This window comes from Nicotiana tabacum, chromosome 8 (assembly GCF_000715075.1).
Source record: "Nicotiana tabacum cultivar K326 chromosome 8, ASM71507v2, whole genome shotgun sequence".
NCBI classification, from domain to species: domain Eukaryota; kingdom Viridiplantae; phylum Streptophyta; class Magnoliopsida; order Solanales; family Solanaceae; genus Nicotiana; species Nicotiana tabacum.
In genome coordinates this window covers 210,903,853-210,926,011 of record NC_134087.1, presented here as the reverse complement: position 1 = coordinate 210,926,011, position 22,159 = coordinate 210,903,853, and the positions used below count along the sequence as shown (strand labels likewise).

At 33.2% G+C, this 22,159-nt stretch overlaps 2 protein-coding genes across 2 annotated transcripts; both read left to right on the top strand.

Moving 5' to 3' along the window:
- Positions 1-2,282: 2,282 nt before the first annotated feature.
- LOC142162938 (transmembrane 9 superfamily member 11-like) lies at positions 2,283-4,909 on the top strand. Its single transcript, XM_075220156.1, has 2 exons — positions 2,283-2,434; positions 2,620-4,909. The coding sequence occupies exon 2, from the start codon at positions 2,645-2,647 to the stop codon at positions 4,616-4,618; it is 1,974 nt and encodes a 657-aa protein (XP_075076257.1). The 5' UTR covers positions 2,283-2,434; positions 2,620-2,644; the 3' UTR covers positions 4,619-4,909.
- A 6,008-nt stretch (positions 4,910-10,917) lies between these two features.
- Positions 10,918-17,947, top strand: LOC107778794 (adenylate kinase 5, chloroplastic). Its single transcript, XM_016599103.2, has 20 exons — positions 10,918-11,270; positions 11,541-11,633; positions 12,117-12,245; positions 12,326-12,460; positions 12,967-13,113; positions 13,355-13,429; positions 13,513-13,606; positions 14,041-14,090; positions 14,221-14,346; positions 14,674-14,709; positions 14,777-14,857; positions 14,961-15,099; positions 15,583-15,662; positions 15,752-15,817; positions 16,219-16,248; positions 16,332-16,441; positions 16,832-16,969; positions 17,087-17,116; positions 17,350-17,446; positions 17,615-17,947. The coding sequence occupies exons 1-19, from the start codon at positions 11,019-11,021 to the stop codon at positions 17,372-17,374; spliced, it is 1,836 nt and encodes a 611-aa protein (XP_016454589.1). The 5' UTR covers positions 10,918-11,018; the 3' UTR covers positions 17,375-17,446; positions 17,615-17,947.
- The last annotated feature ends 4,212 nt before the right edge of the window (positions 17,948-22,159 follow it).

The following is a 22,159-nucleotide window of genomic DNA, read 5'->3' as shown; positions in this document are numbered from 1 at the left end:
CAAGAACAATTGTTCGATTAATTAGCAACCATGAGTGAAATGTATGAAGAGAGAGTTAACTAGAACATAATAGGATTGGTGAATCGATTACAACCCTGGAATATTTGTTTCTACTGAATACCCAACTACTATTTTGCTGCTTGATAATTTAGTTACTATTTTTTTTACCCCTCCCAAATTACTAGTTAGAATTATTGTTTATTATAATCACACTTTTGAACTATGATTGACTCGACGGAATAACAATCTTGGTGAATTTAGTGGGTAATTAATACAAGTTTCTACGGGTTCGACACTCGACTTATCATTTTATTACTTGTACGATCACGTATACTTGCGTGTGCGTTTGGGAGCAACAATTATCGAACTATTGAAATAATTGATGGTATGACATTCACTTCAGACGTGTCGATACAAAAGCTTTCTGTTTCTTTTTTAATAATTCTAAATCATTGGTAACTTAGATGATTATTTGACAATTAATTATTTTTAGGCTTTATATAGATCTAAGCTGCTGTCTTTTTACGTGACAAGCATGAAAAAGCAAAGGGACAGTATTATTCATTTGGTCAAAAGGGTATTTGCAAGCTGTAAAATATACCATTCAAGATTTTAGGCAACTTTACTTATAATCAGTGGCGGATTCAGGATTTTAAAGTCGTGGGTGTTCACTGATAAAAATTCGGAAAGAAAGGAAAATAAAGTTTAGTTATGGGTGCTCACCCAATATTTATCTAATTATTTTTATAATTAGCTATGGAAATTTACTAAATCTTATCAAAGATATCATCACGTGGATCCGCCACTGCCTATAATATAAAAATATAATATCGGTGACCATTGATAGTAATTAGTAAGTAATCCTTATTTGGCAATAATTTGAATTAGATTATGTAGGAAGTATTATAACTAGAATTTGGACAGAAAAAAATTAATTTTAAAATATGTCTAGAGTAGGATTAATCTATCTATTTGGAAGGCGCCTTTAAAACTAAATAGGTAAGTTATAAATATCATGTTTGATGTTTCTTAACAAATTTTAATTTGATTCTACTAATTAATTCTTCTATTCCTTGTGACTCTGTATTTTACTACCATGTATTAATAGGTGCAATAAAATAATGACTGGTACAATCTTTTTTTTCTTTAGAAATTTCTACTGATAGAATGTGTTTTCTTTAAAGATCTTGCATTTCACTTTCCCATTATTTGATTATAATTACCTTGTATAAGTACAACTATTAAAACAAAAGAAAATTATCAAAAATATTAGTGTAAAATATGAAAAAAGGAACTAATCCATGATAGCCAGTTATAATATGAGTACCAGATAACTATCTTATAAAAATCTTTTGTGTTTTATTTAACATTCTCCTATATTATATGTTACTCCCTCCGGTTCACTTTAAGTGATTTTTCAGTTATTTTCACACATATTAGTGAATTTACCTTTTAACATTAATTAACAATATAATTGACTATATTCTTAATTTGTTTATTGAAAATTTAACAAATACTCCTAGGCTCTTTACTCCAAGGGCAACTTTGGAAAAAAGAAATTAATTCTTTCTTGATATTTGTAAAAAAATAAAATATTATAAACTAAAAAAAAAAGCCAAAAAATCAATTAAAGTGGACCAGAAGAAGTATTAATTTTATGTGAAAAAGGTCAAGTAACTAAACAAACATTTGTTATAGGACATAAAATCGATCTTCTTAAAAGAAAGGAGGAAATAGTGTCCCATAATTAATATAATTTAAAAGGAAGAAAATAATTCTATAAAGATATATTATACTCCCTCTGTTTTAATTTTGTGAACCTATTTAACTGGAAACGGAGTTTAAAAAAAGAGAAAACTTTTTAACTTGTGACTAAAAATCACTACATAAAGGTAAATTGATTTCAAATAAGGAAAGAGATATTCTTTTTGGCACGGACTAAAAAAGAAATAGGTTCACATAAATTGAAATGGAGGAAGTAGAGTCAAACTTCTCTATAACAGTCTCGTTTGTTCCGAATATTTTTGGATGTTATAACGAAGTGCTGTTATGAAAAATATATATTATAACATAACATAAAAATTGATTTCGAAAAAACTTGACTTTTATAATGAAGTGTTGTTATATAGAAATGCTGTTACAGAGAGGTCTGACTGTATATATTATTTACTGAATTTATTTTTATGTTATATTTTAACGATCTCATGTGAAAGAAAATCCAAATATGGGGAATATAGGGGCATATAAGTCATTTAAATAAGGGCTTAAGGCCAAGATCTCCCACCGACGAAGAAAATGAATATATAAATACATATATATTCCATAGTTATGGAGTCTGTACATTGCCACCACCCTTTTGTTAGATCTTTCTCAGCTCAAATGTTACTCTCACAGCGCTTCTCTCCTCCATTTTAGCCCATTTTCTTCCATCAGGGTGAGCAAGATCTGCACTTTTTTTTTTATCAAACACCTTCATTTTTTCCTCTTTATATGCTTCATTAATCTTGTTTCAATATTATCTTGTTTCAATATTAATCAGATCTGAAATATATTGAAACCCCTTTTGATAAAATACTGATCTTTGTATTAAAAATACTCCCTTTTTGATTTTTCATTTAGATCTGAGCTGAAAAAAGGTGTAAAAATGGGATCTTTTGATAAATTCAAGATTTGGGTTTTGTTTATCTGCTTGGTTTGTGAATTGGGTCATGGGTTTTATTTGCCTGGAAGTTATCCTCATAAATATGTGGTTGGTGATTTCTTGAATGTTAAGGTCAATTCATTGACTTCAATTGACACTGAATTGCCTTATAGTTATTATAGTTTGCCTTTCTGTAAGCCTGAAGAAGGTGTGAAAGACAGTGCTGAAAATTTAGGTGAGCTTCTTATGGGTGATAGGATTGAGAATTCTCCTTATAGGTTTAAGATGTATACCAATGAGACTGAGGTTTTCTTGTGTCAAACAAAACCTTTGTCTGGTGAGGAATTTAAGCTTTTGAAAGAGAGGATTGATGAGATGTATCAGGTTAATTTGATTCTTGATAATTTACCTGCTATTCGTTATACCAAGAAGGAGGGTTACTTCTTGCGTTGGACGGGGTATCCTGTTGGGATTAAGGTCCAAGATCAATATTATGTGTTTAATCATTTGAAGTTTACGGTTCTTGTTCACAAATTCGAGGAGACCAATGTGGCTCGTGTGATGGGTACTGGGGATGGATCAGAGGTGATCTCAACAGTTGGAAATTCAGGATCCGATGCACCTGGATATATGGTCGTCGGGTTTGAGGTTGTACCTTGTAGTTACCAGCATTCGCCTGATTCATTAAAGAACCTTAAAACGTACAATAAGTTCCCATCTCCAATCAAGTGTGACCCGACAACTGTGTCCATGGCTATTAAAGAAAATGAGCCTGTGGCTTTTACTTATGAGGTGAACTTTGTGGAGAGTGACATTAAGTGGCCATCGAGATGGGATGCTTATTTGAAGATGGAAGGTGCAAAGGTGCATTGGTTCTCGATACTCAATTCCCTTATGGTGATCACTTTCTTGGCTGGTATTGTGCTCGTGATCTTTTTGAGAACAGTCCGAAGGGATCTGGCAAGGTATGATGAGCTTGACAAAGAAGCTCAAGCCCAGATGAACGAGGAGTTATCTGGGTGGAAGCTTGTTGTCGGTGATGTTTTCCGCGCGCCTGGTAATCCTGGCCTTCTATGCGCGATGGTTGGAGATGGTGTTCAAATCTTGGGGATGGCTGTAGTGACTATCATGTTTGCTGCCCTTGGATTCATGTCCCCAGCATCTCGAGGAACGTTGATTACAGGTATGCTATTCTTTTACATGATTCTTGGTGTTGCAGCTGGTTATGTTGCTGTTCGTCTCTGGAGGACAATCTTCTGTGGCGATCACAAGGGCTGGGTTTCAGTCGCGTGGAAAGCTGCATGTTTCTTCCCTGGGATTGCTTTCTTTATCCTAACCACATTGAACTTCTTGCTATGGGGTAGTCACAGTACGGGGGCCATTCCCTTTTCTCTGTTTGTCGTTCTCATTTTACTTTGGTTCTGTATCTCTGTTCCCCTAACCCTTATTGGTGGCTACCTCGGGGCAAAGGCACCTCATATTGAATATCCAGTCCGAACCAACCAGATTCCTCGTGAAATTCCACCACAAAAATATCCGTCTTGGCTTTTGGTTCTCGGTGCAGGAACCCTTCCTTTCGGCACTCTGTTCATTGAGCTCTTTTTTATCATGTCCAGTCTTTGGATGGGTCGTGTGTACTATGTCTTCGGATTTCTCCTTATTGTCATGCTCCTCCTTGTCATCGTTTGTGCTGAGGTATCTCTTGTTCTAACCTACATGCATCTATGTGTCGAGGACTGGAAATGGTGGTGGAAGTCATTCTTTGCTTCTGGTTCAGTTGCGATATACATTTTCCTATACTCCATCAACTACCTAATATTCGACCTCAAGAGTTTAAGCGGCCCTGTTTCCGCCACCCTTTACCTCGGATATTCCCTCTTCATGGTCTTGGCGATTATGTTTGCAACAGGCACGGTCGGGTTCCTTTCCTCTTTCTGGTTTGTACATTATTTGTTCTCTTCAGTGAAGCTGGATTGAAGTCGTCTCTCGGGCTTGAAGTTAGAGATTGCAATTAAAACCAACCATTGAAGAGCAACCAGTGGCAGATATCAAAAGCATTCTATTTACTTTTAATGTCATTTTGTAGGGTATTTGGAAGAGAAAAACAATAAAACTCCTAAAGTTTTGTTAAATTCTTTTTAGAAGAAGTCATTGCAATTTGCATGGTAGGATGAACATCATATGATAGGCAAGCTTGGATGCTTTGCTTTCAAATTTGCCATCATTTCTCTACATTTATATTAATAGTGATGAATCTGTTATCGTTAACCGGCTTTTCTTATTATATTGATGATTCTTGTATCTATGTTTAATTTGTTTTTCAAGTTGGATTTGAGGTGTGTTTCGAAACGTTGCTAGAAATCAACTACTAAACTGATATTATGTTTAGTGGTTAAATCTACTAATGGATTAGTGTATGTTCTAAATGACTTAGTGTTGTGAGAAATTAGGTAATCATCTCATTTTACAATGTACAAGCAATCTTTTGTGGTTTATCTGCCAAAATAAACATGCTTTATATTGTATGCCTTTGATATTCTTAAGCTATATCATCCGTTGTTATCGTCGAGTGGTGTGGTGAGATGGATGAAATTCTATCACCTTTAACTAATGGTCTCAAGTTTAACTAATGTTTTTTTTTTTTTTTTTACTACACGAGAGACAAGAGGGGTTGCTCTGATGGTAAGCAACCTCCACTTCCAACCAAGAGGTGGGAAGTTCTTGGAGGGAAGGATGCCGGGAGTCTATTTGGAAACAGCCTCTCTACCTCAGGGTAGGGGTAAGGTCTGCGTACACACTATCCTCCCCAGACCCTATTAAGTGGGATTATACTGGGTGGTTGTTGTTGTTGTTGTTGGTTTTTACACGGTGCAAATTGGAATTTATAGAGCCATTGAATATCATAAACCAGATGGTTAAACCAATCAAAAAAATATCGTCCCTAGTTTTATTTTAGATGAAAGAAGTTATTTTGATGAGTTATTTACTTATTAAAAAATATTGCTAGTTATACTATCTTGGGCCATCTGTCTACTTGGGACTGTCCCTTGGCCCGTTGATCTAGCCCTCTGACCAAAATAAATCAAGTACATATTACTAAATGGAAATCTTAGAGCAATGGTTTCTGGATATAAGGAATTGATCTAAAAAAGTTCAGTGTAAACTAAGCAAAACTAACAAAAGAAAGTAATATAAAAGGTGGGTTTCTTGATTGATCTTTAAGCTTTCAGGAAAATTATATGAATCTTCAATATAGACTGCACTTCTAACTTTATAGCTTTTAAAGATTACTAGTTTAAGAGTACGCGCGTTGAGCGTGTATCTCATATCAATGAATGTAAATTTTTTAAGAGTACGCGCGTTGCGCGTGTATCTCATATCAATGAATGTAAATTTTATAAAAATTACACACACACACACATATATATAGTGTTTGAATTATTAAATAAAAATTACAAGAAAATCCAAACCGCTGAAGAAAAAAAAGAGATAAATGTTGATCTTTGGACTTTCGTTAGATTTGGGTTCTCACGCCATCTTTTCTATAAAAATTCGATCATTATGATGATAAAGGGATTATACATGCTAATAAACATTGTTACTTCCTTTAGCTCAATAGTGATGGATAATATCAGTAGCCACGTATCAACACCGTGAGAAACTACGAAACTCTATGACAACACTTTTGAAAAATATTTTATTAATATTTTCTTAAAAAAGAATAGCTTGAAATAGCTAACATTTCTCAACCTTAAATCTTTAAAATTTTAGTAATCTGAAAATAATCGTGAGTTTCTGAGTATGATTTTTGTGCAATTTGTTTTAAATTTTAGTCTCTTGGTATCTTAAAGTAGAACACTTCTAATGTCACCTATAATATTATTGTTCGGGGTGAAATAACAAATCCTAAAATTATGAGTTCTTGTGAAAAATGGACTTACTCAATTTATTTAAGTAATCTTACTGGGATGACATTTCTAAATATTAGGAGCTCCTATATAGTTCAAATAAGTAAAATATTTAATAGTCAAAGTTTTAGTTAATTTCAACGTCCTAACTATTAAAAAATATTAATTAAACAATAATTTTGTCAAATATAAAATTTATTTTTAAATGAAAAAAATTTGATCAATTTCGCGTTAAAGTTTCGAGCTTTTATAATAGTCTAGATTGATTGAAGAAGATAAAATAAAAACCGAAACATTATTTTCCTATATATTTAGTAGTTTTCAATTTAGTCTCACACTATTTACCACATAATTAAAATACATTAATGTAATTTATTGCAAATACTAAATAAAGTAAATTCTTCAACAAAAAAAAATTAATTATTGATGTTAAAAAAATATTTTGTTTACCGTGAATACAATTTGAGTACCATTAGGATGTCATTTGTCACTTGCCATGTATAACCGACTTCAGACGAGCATCTCTAGATTTTGTACTACTGTTCCAAATTGACTTTTTAAATATTTATTTAAGGTAAAATTTTAATTGATTTTAAAGTCCTAAATTTTAGGTATTTAGTTTAAATAAAGAAAGATATAATAACCAAATATTAATGAATTTCTAGGTCCTAAATATTAGGAAAAGAATTAAATGACTATTTTATCTAGTGCGTGTTTTTTATATTAACAAATATAAAATTTGAAAAAATTGCACAAAAATTATTAAATTATGTGATGAGTTATAAAATAAAAGCCCAATAAAGACTATTGATCCAATTTAGCTAACTTAATAAAGAAAATAATTATATTTTGCAAAGGTATTCTAATGCCTTTACATAACTTCGATATATAAGTTGTGCATTTGCTTTAATAGATCAAATAGAATAAAATAATATACTGACTTGTCAAATATTACGTAACTATATTATGTTCTCATAGTCTTAAGGAAATAAATTTTATTTGTTCAAAAGTTTTCAAAAAGAAGTTTAGTATTTTAATGCTTCGTTAGTAATTTTCCTTAAATATGTAAACGCTTGCACACCTATGTAAGTACTAAATTATATTTTTTTAAAGTCCTAAATATTAGAATTTTTTACATTGTTTATATAAGGAAATAATTAATAACAATAATTTTAGTTGATTTTAGATTCCTAAATTTTAGAAAACATAATAAAATGACTATTTTGTCTTAGTGTGAGCTCTATTTTTAAAGGGTAAAAAAGGCGAACGAGATTTCACTAAGGGCCTTCGTACTTTTAATATAGTATAGATAGTGACAAAAATGATGTACATGTCTATACTTTTTTCTAATAAGTAAAGAGTTAATTTTTTTTTGAAGTACCAACAAAAAGAGAAGGCTTAATACTTACCCAGAATACAACCTATTAAATACTTATTTAAATAAGTTACAATTAATTTTAAAAAATTACATATCATACAACTTATTTTAAAACATACAACTATTTATATTCCTAATATCTCTCTCTTGAGATTCTCTCACCCAACTACATATATGCTCCTTTTTCTTTTTCAAAATTTTTCATGTTCTCTCTCTTCTAGTTGTGTATATGATTATAGTATATTTGATATACCATTACTATATGTAAAAACCTATATAGCATATTTCAAATAAATATAATATATTAATATACTCAAATACACAAATATTATACCAGTATGCTAATATCTTATTAATCAATGATATATAATTATTATATATTCAGTATCGATGAATATATATTTCATATATTTTTAACATATATGCAGTATACTATACACATATACTTAATTTTTAAACTTCCCTAGTAAGTCTATATAATTAATATATTTTACATATATACAGTATACTATATACATGTGCTGCTCAAGTAGATCAATTGGTATATTAACTATTATTTATTAGAGTACATAAAAAAGTGGAGTAAGTAAGTTTTTGGTCTTTAGCAGTTTATTAATATTTTGTATGACCCAAATGCAATTTTTTTCTTTTACCCTACAAAAAAGTATGTTGAAAATACCTCATGTGCATGCCTGCAAACGCCCTTTACGAGGAATAATTAGCCAATAAAAAACGTCGATTACACTTGAAATATGTCATTTTCACTCTTATTTCGTACAATTTTCATACTTCTTAGATTCACCTTGCCTAAAATATTTTGTAGGTCTATCAGAAACGACCTAATAAACATTTATCATTGTCTCGTCATAATTGTTCCTCGTTTTTGTTGTTTTAGGGTTATAAAACAGAAATTGAGCACGATTTTTCATTTTCCGTGTGCTAAAAATCATTCCGATTTAATGTCTAAGTTATCTTCATGAATTCGAGGGATCGGCCTCGAATCGTCTAAAATTTTATGGGCCGATCAGAAATGACCTAATGAATAGTAGTCATTGCCTCGCCATGATTGTTCCTCCTTTTTGGTATTTTAGGGTTATAAAATAGGAATTCGACACGATTTTCGATTTTTCATGTGCTTATGTCCACGCCATCTTCATGAACTTGGGCGATTGGCCCCGAATCGTCTAAAATTTTGTGGACCCATCATACACGACCTAATGAATAGTAGTCATTGCCTTGCCATGACCATTCCTCATTTTTTGGCATTTAGGGCTATAAAACAGGAATTCAACATGATTTTCGATTTTTCGTGTGCTTATGTCCACGTCATCTTTATGAATTCGGGCGATATACCCCGAATCGCCTAAAATTTTGTGAGTCCGTCAGTAACGACCTAATGAGAAGTAGTCATTACCTTGCTATGATCGCCCTTCATTTTTTTTTTTTGGCGTTTTAAGGCCATAAAACAAGCCCTTTTGACCCAAAAGACAACCCAAAAAATTTAAAAAATCTTACCAAAAATAGCCCGATTATGTCTTGCATTTTGCTAATTTGTTATATGTCCAATTGTTGCAGTAAAGTTTAGTTTTTAGTATAACATTTATTTGATTGTAAAACAACTATTATTATTGTATAAATTCATAAATATCTATAATAAGTATTTAATTGTTAACACAATTATTATTGTATATTAATCATCAAAGAAATTCATAAACTTTAAATCTGGAATCCACCTCTTGCAATCATTTGTAATGGTATGATGCTTATTTCAAGAGAAAAACAAATAATTTAGTACAATAAACATAGACTGAATTCCACTTTAACCCCTTGGCTGGAAAAAATAGCACGGTATAGCCAGTTTTCGGATTGGTCATTCAAAAATAGCCAGCGTTTACCAAGTCAATGAAAAATAGCCACTATTTTGCTGCAACAGAGACCGGTCCAGCATAATATACTGGAGTTCGGTGCACCTGTGTATGAACTCCAGCATATTATGCTGGACGGTATACTTTGCTGGCTCCAGTATAATATACTGGAGACTGGAGCACCGGTGCTCCAAACTCAAGTATATTATGCTGGACCGGTATACTTGCTGGAACTCCAGTATATTATGCTAGAGTTCTAGTGTACTTATGCTGGAACTTTATTATATTATGCTGGAGTTCCAGCATACTTATCTTGGAACTCCAGTATAATATGTTGGAGTTCAAGTATACTTATGCTGGAACTCCAGCATAATATACTGGTGTATTTTCTGGATTTTGAACAGTGTTTTCGCTCAGATTTATCTTTACATGAAAAGTGGCTAAATTTCGATTACCTTTGAAATTGGGCTATTTTTGAACGACCAGTTGTAAATCTGGCTATTTTTGAATTTCACCCCCTTGGATGTGATTAAACAAGTTTTATGAATTTGGTACACAAGTAATTTTATTTAGCTCGCGGTCGAAATTATTTATATTCAATAACCGTAAAAATATATAAAACTTATATATTTTTTTATATATAACATACAGAAATATTTTGAGAACGACTATATAGTTTCATTCAAACCCACTTTGAGTTGTGGGAGTAACGTTGGCAAAATAGTTAAAGAAAACAGTTAACCACCCATATTATCCACTAAAAAATAGGTTGGATAATGAACTTTTTAAAAACGGGTCAAATATGGATAAGAACCATATTATCCATTTAGAAAATGGATAATCAATGAGTTTAACTTTTATATTTTTAAAGCCTCAAATTGGGGGTTACTTAAGTTTGGGAGACTAGAAATTCTCTCAAGTGATCAATCATATTCAAGAAGTCATGGATAATATGGTTACCCATATTATCCGCCGGTTAGCCCATTTTTTATCTGTATTAAATGTGAGTCGGATCAGATAAATTATCTATTTTTTCATTACTGATTTTTCGACCCGAACTATATCCAGCCCGACCCGCCCGTTTGCCGCTACTAAGTGGGAGGTCCAAGAGGCAATTGTGATGAAAAGCCCAAGCAAACAATTGGGAAGGAGAGGATTTTGTGGTGGCAGTTAATCCGTTAATATCTGTCATTCTCTTCCCTCCAAACCAAGGTGTCTCTTCTTCCATGGCTTTAGCTTCAGTCACGATGAATCTTCCCTTCATTTCAACTCATAATAATTATCACAATCTTTCTTCAAACCCAACTTTCTCTCCTCTCTGTACTAATAATAACAATCCCTCTTCTAATTTCTCACCATCATCTTCATCTTCTTTGAATTACATCCATTTTTCATCTTCAGCTGTTTATTCAAAGCAACTAACCAATTCCCAATATGTCCATAAACCCACCCAATTTAGCAAAAACCACAAAATCAAGGTTAGTAGCACGTCTTAATCGTAAATTTTCACATACATTTCTCAAGGGTCTTTAGGGTGAAATTTAACAAAATTTGGTTTATTTTACCATAGTTTTTTTTTTTTTTTTTTTGTGTGTGTGTGTGTGTGAGGGTGTTCTCAATGGAACTACTTGTTTTCCATTTTATAACTAGTTCAAACAAAAAATAATATTTGTGGAAGTAGTGTGTGTGAAAGTTGATCTTTTTGGTCTATTTTAAAAAAAATGAATTCTTTATTTTTTTTTTCCCAGGTGATATGCGCTAGAAGTGAGCCCCTAAAGGTGATGATATCAGGTGCCCCTGCATCTGGTAAAGGGACTCAATGTGAATTGATTGTACAAAAGGTTCTTTCATTCTTGATCCCTCTTGTATTTTTACTGCTTCAGGATTGAGACATAGTTGATTGAACGATTAATTTTTAATGTTAAATATTGCTGTCGTTGCCCGTTGATGGATATACTAAAGCAATTATGTTGTCCAATTTTTCCACTTATGCAAATCATTTTATGCATTCCATAACGTGCAAGTGTCTGTTATTTGTTTTTCTTGACTACCAAAGGATATAGTGGGATTGACGAGATCCTTCTGCCCTTAACCAGAGGTCTCGGGAGAAATCCCTTTTAGGGAGCCTTTTCCCCTTCATCAGCCTTATGCGGCATGAATTTGGATTAATCAGGCCATTGAGTTCCGGATACCAGATGGTTAAACCAAAAAAGTTTGTCTTTCGTGGTCTGCATATGCATGTTGAACTAAACAAAATTTGTGAATGGGAATGTTTGTTAATGTAAAACCTCCCCTTGAATAATATTTATCATGGTCTCTTTCAGTTTGGATTGGTGCACATATCAACTGGTGATCTTCTACGAGCTGAATTATCAGCTGGTACAGATATTGGAAATAAAGCCAAGGAGTATATGAACTCTGGTCGCCTGGTTCCTGATGAGATTGTGACAGCTGTATGATATCTTTTCAATTAGTGTCTTGTTAATGAATAACTTTTGCTTTTATGATTTTCAATATCAGCTTCTTCTTACAGATGGTGACAGCGCGATTATCAAGAGAAGATGCAAAAGAAAAAGGGTGGCTTCTGGATGGTTATCCGCGAACTTTGGCCCAAGCAGAAACTCTAGAAAGATTGAATATCAGACCAGATATCTATATTGTGCTTGATGTATGTCCGTCATACCATTACATAAGCTGCATTTCCTTTCCGTCTTAATAAGATGATCTTTTGAACATTTACTAAAGATAAGTCAGATGTTTTACTGTTTCAAATTTTGATGCTGTGTGCGGTATGACCTTGCAATGCTGGACAACTCCATAGGGGCAGTAGTTTTGTTTCGGAGTCATGTTTTATTCTTGCTCATGTATCCTCAAGAGTTTCTAGTCTATTTACTGGGGTAGTAGGGGTAGTAGTTTTTACCATTCATAAGCCAAACACTACTGACCAGAGGATGCATGCGCGAATAAATGTGGCCATCCTATGCATTCTCTGTTTATACCTAATAGGTATATTAAAGCAAGAGTGAGTGGAAGAAGTAATATTTGAATAGAATCTCCAATTATTAAAGAAATCCATACAAGTGCGTTGTGGTAATTCAGGTAGATTTTAGCCCACTTCATCTTCCATTTGCTTTATATCCGATATTTTACGTAAAAATACTTTTTCTTCGACAGGTTCCTGATGAGATTCTTATTGACAGATGTGTTGGTCGAAGGCTAGATCCTCTCACAGGAAAAATATACCATGTTACTAATTTCCCTCCAGAGACCGAGGAGATCAAAGCGAGGCTAATAACTCGTCCTGATGACACAGAAGAAAAGGTACTCTCAACCCGTATTGTGTGTCTTGCTTTAGTTTACTAGATGAATACATGCTATTAGGATGTGTTTATGAACTTTTTGTTCACTGAATTTCCACTAGAGGATTGTGGTTTATCGATAGTCTAGAGTCTAGACCATAATATAAACTAACCTTATGTCCATCTTGGAGATCTCTAGAAAAAGTTAAGCATCAAATATATCCAAAACTCTACAGTTTACAGTTGTTCAAAATGCGTTTCAGGTGAAATCACGTCTGCAAATATACAAGCAAAACGCTGAAGCAATATTACCAGTGTACTTAAATATAATGAATAAGGTACATTTGACATATACTCCTCATATAATTTTCAAATTGTGTACCTTTTTCTAATGATTTTTATATATGAGCTGTGACATAAGGTTGATGGGAACCGCGGCAAAGATGCAGTCTTTGAAGAAATTGATTCCTTGTTGTCACGTGTGCAGAAAGAGGAAGAAGATGCAAATAAATTAGGTCTGAAAAAGACTAGAAATTTTTCTGTACTAATATCTCTCTTTAGGTTCTTAATATTCTCTAGGGAGCTATATATTAACAAAATTCTATCATTTACTGCTTACATCGGCCACATATAATCCTTTAAGAGATGTAAAGCATACATAACACACGATTAACCATATTTCTTAGTTATCCGTGTCTCAGCTTTTCTTTCTTTTTCGAGTCTTCTGATCGGCCTATTTGCATCCGCCACCATGATTAATCTATATCTCTTTTATTTTTACTCATACATACAGTTATGTTGCAAAAAGAAAAAGATGTGCCATTCAACAATCGAAAAGATTTTTTGCAGGATAGGTTTTTGCATTTTCTTGTTAGCTGCTGTACAGACCAACCGAATTAGCAGTCGTCATTTGGACTCGCTGAAACTTTACTCTAATTTTTGTTTACAGAAAAATCAGAAATTACCAGTACTCAAGTTGATATGGCATCTTCGGGCAAGGTATTCAGCTGCTACCGTAAATTGTGGATGTAAATTACCATTTGCTTTTGATTTATTTAAGGAGAGTTACACAAAAAGAAACACGATATATATTTAGCTCTGACACCTTATTTTGCTTATATCTTTATAGGACTGGAGAGGAATACCAACTAGACTAAATAATATTCCTCACTCAAGAGAAATCAGGGAATATTTCTACACTGATGTGCTTCAGGCTACTCAAAGAGCTGTCAATGATGGGAAAACTCGATTAAAGGTACGCTCTCCTCTGATTCAAAAATAATTCAGATAAGGTTGATATCAGAGTAGTTTGAGTCGATATAGCTGTTTTATAATCTTGATTGGTTATCGTTTTAATTAAGACATCACCTTTGTCACCATTTTGATTGAGAAGTCCACCTTTTTGTGGTTGAAGTAGATACGCCATATTATATTCTGTTTAGTTTCTTGGAAAGGAAGAAAGGAATTACATGGTTTGAGCTTTGAAGAACAAATTTAGAACCTTTACAAGGAATCCGGGCTTTTTTCAGTCTAAGTTAGATTAAATCCAAGTTAGACTAATACCTTTATCTTGAACTGACAGATAGAAATCAGTATCCCAGAGCTGAATCCTGCAACGGTGAGAAAACATTCTTTTATCATATGGCAATAGTTTATTTAGGTTTGACAGTATTGTAAATGCACAGGATGTTTATCGAATAGGTACGCTAATGGAACTTATCCGGGTACTTGCTCTTTCATTTGCTGACGATGGAAAGCGTGTCAAGGTATGTCTCTGATGTTTATTCTTTCCGTTCCTTATATATTTAATCTATTGTCTTTGAAATAAGGCAAATTATACATATTCATTTCTACAGATCTCATTCGTAGGTTTGTGTCCAAGGATCTATGGGGGAAGGTGCACTTGCAGGGATGCCGTTGCAACTTGCAGGAAGTCGAAAGATATTAGAGTACATGGATTGGGGTGATTATGGTGCTCTCGGTACCTTTGTCAATATTGGTTCTATAGGTATGGTTCAGATAAAAAGTGCATATGTGATGACTCACACTTCTTATCCAATATCGTGTTTCTAGAATTCGTTCGAACCCTGTATTTTTGACACGAAGTATAGATATATGTGAAAATCAAGTAAATTTTAACAAACACTAGATTTGAACCCGTAAATTTGAAAGTACAATGAGTATTGTGCTAACAACTTTAAAGATCGAACTAATCAAGTTTTAATCCTTCTGTTCGCTTCATCATGAGCGATATATTTCAGAATGTTGTCCTAGTATTACTGATTGTAGAAACTCATAATTATATAAATGGTTCTGTAATGTGATGACTATTTTTATTTGTTGTGTAAGTCTACACATGCTAAGATTAATGCTTAACTGTCAGAGGTTAACTTTGCGATTAAACACGATACAATCACACTTGATATTGGTTCTTTCATTATTAATATTTGGTTAACTCCATATTTACGACCAAATGTTATGTGTTTTTCAGGTGGCAAGGAGGTTGAAAAACAAGATGACTTGTTTATTCTAGTGGCTCCACAGAATGCTGTTGGAAATTGCATTATAGATGTGATTCATTGTTGACCATTTGCTGTATTTTCCTCATATTACTCTTTATTCAGTTTATTATATTCCTTTTCTGCCGCTGAATAATGCAGGATATGAGAGCTATGACTGATGCTGCGGGTAGTCGACCAGTTATTCTTGTCAACCCCAAACTAAAGGTTAGGATCTTAGTTTCTCTCTTATGATTGTGACTTCATTTTAATTAAAAGATAACGCATGGCTTACCATTTTTCCAAATACAGTAGCAAAAGTTTCTTGAACAGTAAATTACTCTCATGTCCCTTCCAACTCAAATTATCTAAGTATTAGCCATGGATTCAAATTACTATTTATAATGTTTTTGATCTTTCTTAGCAAACATTAGTCAGTCGAGGCACAAGAAAACCCCGTTAAATAAGTTTTGCTTGCTCTTCCACTGTTCATAGCGTAGACTCCACTTTTCCTTCCTGAGAATTAGTATCAGAATCATACTGAAAATTAGTAATCTTTGTTTCGATTCCTCGGTGATGAAATGATTACAAATGGCCTGACGCTAATATATCACATACTACTTTTGCAGGATTTACCTGGCTCAAGCGGTATCATGCAAGTAAGTAGTAACCATTGAGACGTAATGGTGAACATTATAGGAAATTTCATCCTACTTTCTGATTTTTTCTCTTTATCTGCAAGACAATGGGTAGAGATAAGAGATTGGAGTATGCTGCGTCATTTGAAATATGCTACCACTTCCGACTACTCTACTATGCAGGAACACAATATCCTATTATGGGTGCACTCAGGTTAGATATTTTTCTATGCCATTACATGATCAAGAAGCAGAAGGGAAATCTAAAATGGCACAAAATGTTTGTTTTGGTTTAGTGTAAAATGCAGATTGTATATAAGTCTGCATTTTTTGAATTCTTAGCTCTTGAAAGTAAAGATGTATCTTATCTTTTTCACTGACTGTCCGGTGGACAGATTGCCAATATAAGTATATAGCAAATTGTTGTTCAAACATTCTTCTTCTCTAATACGGACTTTTGATTATCGTTTTTCTGCTACATCTACCCACAGTCTGGTATTTTGTACTATTAACGGATAGATTCTTGTTTTAATGGCCTCTGCAAAAAAGAATGGTTGAATATCGATGGTCAAGATTCACAGTCTTATTAATTTTCTCATGTCAGGATGTCATATCCATACCCTTATGAGTTATATAAGAGAGTAGATGAATCGCCTGGGAAGGAAAAATACGTTGCTTTGGCAACATTTGCAAGCAGGCCAAGCATTGATGAAATGAACGATGCATTTGAAGGAAAATCAAGGTTTGCCACAAATCATGAACCTGAACTGAACTCATTATAAACTCCTAAACTTTTTAAGTCTGTTCGTTACCTCTATATCCCTGCATTAACACGATACTTAACGATTACTCTTTGCAGAAATCAAGAGAAAAAAGCAAAGGGATTTTGGTAAGTGATCCTCTGGTTTATCAAAGGTGTCTCTGTGTGACCTATAGGTCAGGTGTTCGAGCCGTGGAGATAACCACTAATGGTTGCATTAGGGTAGTCTCTTTACGTCACACCCCGAGGGTGCGGCCCTTCTTTGGACCCTGCGTGAATGCGAGATGCTTTGTGCATCGGGCCGCCATTTGGACTTTAAGTTGGTCATATAAATTGATAGATGTATTTTGACATTCTTTTAGGGGCTTCTTGAGTGGCATACTTTAAGTGTTGATGGAGAATGCATGAACATCAATCACAAAGGATGCAACATTTACATCTGAACATCCAAAATTGATGGTAAATCAATCATTTCTTGGTTTTTGGATCCTTTGGAATGCAAGTTAAATCAAGTCAAGATCTTAGTCTCCTGGCACATATCATCCTAAAGCGTATATTTCCTATCTTATGATTTGGTAGAAAACAATATCTGTATATATTCATGGCTTTTCACTATTGTATTTCCAGTGCTTTGCTTGAGCGAAGGGTCTATTGGAAACAACCTCTCTACCTTGCGAGTAGGGGTAAGACTGCGGACTTACTACTCTTCCTAGGCGCCACTTGTGGGATTACATTGGGTTGTTATTGTTGTTGTGGTGGTCGTCTTTCTGTCTGTATATATTTCCTTTCTTTTAGTTAAAGAGAGAACAACTATGTGACTCTCATGGTTGTACCTGTTTTTCTCTGTTGTATGTTGAAGCGTCTTTAGTCTTTTCAAGTTAAGAATATTTTAGACTCATCAAATTTGAATCCTAGATTCGCCACTGGATGCTGCGTAATATAACTATGAGTTTTCCTAAAGAAGTGGAAGAGACTGTGAAATTTGAACATGCTTTAATTTGACTTTTGATAGTTTCTTTTTAATTGGAAAATGCGAGTAAACTATGTAGGCATTTATGAGATGAGATTAATAAATCTTAAAGGAATTAAGTTATACACGTGGATAATGTAACGATTTTTCTATGCTAACAGTGTAATATATATATATATATACACACAGTTAGGTGACTTACAAAGTAATTGTAGGTAACGTACTCCCCTATTAAAAAAGATTTAAGTTATATGCATTGACAATATAATGAATTTTTTACATTATTATTAGTGTAATTTAATTTGTTATAACATATTACTTACAATTTATTATACTAGTCAACACTATTAAATAGGGTTACCTGCAATTATTTTTTAAGTGATTTGATAGTGTATATAGAAAGGGACAGCCCGGTGTACAAAATATCCCGCATTTACGTAGGGTCCGGGGAAGGGCCGTACACGAAGGGGGTACAATGTATACCGTCTATCCTAATGCAAGTGGCTATTTCCGCAGTTCGAACTCGTGGCCTATAAGTCACGCGGAAATAACTTTACCGTTGCTCCAACGCTACCCTAGATCAAAGGCGCCCAACGAATTTTGTGGCCTAAAGCAAAACTTTATGAGGAGCCTTAACTTTTTGATTTTTTTAATTATTTATTTGAAGTCTATTATTTTAATTAGCTTTTCTTAGATACCAAGTTATTAATAATTTTCTTATAATCAATAACCCCTAATAAGTATTTCTCAATTGACAATATAACTAATTCATTTAACCTTTCTTGTGACATTGTTGTTCTTAGATAAGATTTTATCAATTTTAGTTTTGAAAACTTCTTTCCGCTGAAGCAACGATAACATGAGTTATGAACATTATTCCATAAGCAATTTGGGCATTTGGAAAAGAATTATATCTTTTTATTTGATTAAGTGTATCAATTAAACTGTTATCTTCTAATCGTATTAGTTTTCTTAATACTTTTAATTCAGAAAGTAAATCTAAATCATCAATATCGAATTGATTATTATACTTTACGGAACATTCAAGATTAAGGTAATATTTTTTCAAATTTCCAATATCTAGTGATCTTAGTTTTTACTGCCAAATAGAAAACCAAAAATATTTTCATTTGCTTCGAATTGTTCAAATCTAGTTTGAAGTGAAAAAATAGCCTTGTCTATTATGTATAAAAATAATCAACTCTAGAGGACTATTCGAAAGACTTTGAGATTTCACTATCAACATTCGTATCAAATTGTTACTTCCTATATATCTCACATTTCTTACGAAATTCGGGTTCGATATTCATTTCAAGTCCAATTTCCTTGGTAGAATCATAGCATTTGTAAATCCTTCTTCTCTATATTTGTTAAAAAAAGAAATCAAACTTTTTCACTTTACAATACTCTTTTTTAAACTTATACATAATCTATTAGGTGTAACAAAAAAGCGGCCCCCCACAAATATGGGGCCTAAAACGGTTGCTTTACTTGCTTTATGGAAAGGTCGCCCATGCCCTAGATATAGGTCCAACTCGAACCCTATATATATATATATCCAAATATAATAAAACAAAGAAAATAATAGTGTAATCTCAGTGACAATCACAAATTATAAGGAATTGGGGTTTAGGACAACAACAACAACAACCCAGTGTAATCCCACAAGTGGGGTCTGGGGAGGGTAATATGTACGCAGACCTTACCTCTACCTCGAGGGGCAGAGAGGCTGTATCCAAAGGTTTACTCCTTAGGACACGCATCAATATTCCTTAATGGTTTACTCCTACTCCTAAAAGGTTTCCAAAGTTAAACCCATACACATTAGGATTTAGGATACGTATAGAGTTAATCCGATTTCTATAGGATAACAACTTATATTAAAAATCTATATAAACCCTTCTTCTTCCTTCTATAATCTCATTAACAATTTAACCTACATTAAAAAATGCCAACATCCACGCACAGTACTTATTTTTTCCTGCTTATGTTCTGCATTTTGGTTAATTTGATATTTTTATACAATGTTATAAAATACTTGTTTTTTTATGGAGTAACACGACGACAACGTTCGAACCATGTAGAGGAATTTGCAGCAGCAGTGACAACAGGATTAAGAACACAACCAAATTCAAATAGGGTGACAAAATCAGCTATTATTGAAGTGGTGATAGATGTTATAGAAGAAGGAATAAAAACTCCAGCAATTAAAGGAAAAAACACTGACTGCTCTATTTGTATAGCAGAAACTAAATATAGGGAGATTTCTTTAATCCTTCCTATTTGTGGCCATAAGTTTCATAAAGCTTGTATTGAACCTTGGTTAAAAGAAAAAAAGACATGTCCCTTGTGTCGAACTCGTGTTCGCGACGGCCGCATTATTGAAGAAACAATCAAGACTTACAGTCCAGTGATATCGGTTGAAACTTTCACACAATAGGCTTTTATTTTTATATATATATATATATATTTTAGCAGGGGTAGAGGGCGACCTAAGAAGTATTGGAGAGAGAGGTGATCAGACAAGACATGGTGAGACTCCAGCTTACCGAGGACATGGTCCTAGACAGAAAGTTGTGGAAATCGAGCATTAAGTTTGTAGGTTAGGAGATAGTTGAGAATATCTCTATGGCGTCGCAGAGTGAGGCTAGTCTGTTAGGACTTGATCTTTGACTGTTAGTGTTTTATGTTGAGTTCACACTACTTTTTCGTTCCTCTTTGATGTGTTTTATCTACTGGTTATTGTTTTGCTTTCCACTTATTTTCTGCTTCTGGTGATGCTGTTATTTGTTCTTTGGTTTCTATTGTTCTTATTTTTCATATATATATATATATATATATTTCTTTCATATTATTTCTGTGGTGTTACTAATATTGTCTTTTTTTGTTTTCTTGAGCTGAGGGTATTTCGGAAACAGCCTCTCTACCCCGCGGGGTAGGGGTAAGGTCTGCGTACACACTACCCTCCCCAGACCCCACTAGTAGGATTTTACTGGATCGTTGTTGTTGTTGTATTTTTTAGCAGGGTTTATTATTCTATTTTTCCAATCTAAGTAGTAGAACTTACCTTTCGTTTTTCTGTATTTGAGAAAAAAGTTATATATCTGATAATGAGAAGTCATAATATGTTTATCGAGTGTACGTGTATTTCAATTCTTCTCTCTTTCTTTTGCATGCATGTAAACTTAATATTGATGGTGCCTAATTATTACTAGGATTTACATTATACACGCCAACAGTATAAAGATATTTTACACCTATCACTAGTGCTCGTTCAACTTAGGTTAATTAACATTCTTATCTGGTTACCCTTTATACTAGCTAATTATCATAAAACCGATTTATATGTAATTAATTATCTTATAAGTGATTTACTAAAGATGGTAGCTAGGGGTGTACCGCGAGCAGCAAATTGATAATTCGAGTCAAACCGAGAAAAAAACCCGATTATGGTTCAATTTAATTTGTGGCACTGCATTCATCTATACGTACGTACTTAAAAGAACACGGGGAGAAGCATATCCTCCAAAAAAAAATTTTGATTTTCCACCCGGTACGTGGTGCTCGTATTGAGGCCTGATTATATTCGAATTCGTGTAGGAAAATCCAATATTGGGAGGGGGGGGGAGATTGGGGGTAAAGCGCTCCCTAACAAAGACGACTTCATACTTAGGGTTCAAACCCGAGACTGCTAGTTAAGGATAAAGCAATACTTACCACTCCACCACAACCCTCGTCGTACATCCTCCCAAATTTATAACGTCCTTACTTGTGCTGCAAATTAAAAATACAACCAAATGAAGCATAAAATAATATTTTCTTTGTCCCAAAAGGAATAAATACAGTTTAGATCAAATTTCTTAGTATTGACGTTGGATTCGAATATAAAATCTTTTATTTTATTTTTTGAAATAATATTTACGTATTTAGAAACTATATAAAAACTATTATAAGTTACAATAATTAACAATCCAAAATATTTAAAAGGCATATAAAAATTAGCGTCAAAGAGCAGCTCATTTGACTCTCGAAATTCAAATTATATTATTTTTATCAAATTTCGTACTATAATTATTTTTTATAATCTTAGTTAGGCATTACTATATTAATAGAGAACAAAACGCAATGTTGATTTCTATATGATAAGTGACGGTTCATCATTTCTTACTATCTCTATTCAAAGGTAACAATATATTATGAAG

What these genes read in the sequence shown, in the direction of transcription:
- LOC142162938 (XM_075220156.1), top strand. Translation starts at nt 2,645, where the DNA reads ATGGGATCTTTTGATAAATTCAAGATTTGGGTTTTGTTTATCTGCTTG.
- LOC107778794 (XM_016599103.2), top strand. Translation starts at nt 11,019, where the DNA reads ATGGCTTTAGCTTCAGTCACGATGAATCTTCCCTTCATTTCAACTCAT. An exon ending in ACTTAAATATAATGAATAAG is followed by an intron (nt 13,430 to 13,512) that starts GTACATTTGACA and finishes CTGTGACATAAG; the next exon opens with GTTGATGGGAACCGCGGCAA. An exon ending in TGTCAATATTGGTTCTATAG is followed by an intron (nt 15,100 to 15,582) that starts GTATGGTTCAGA and finishes TGTGTTTTTCAG; the next exon opens with GTGGCAAGGAGGTTGAAAAA.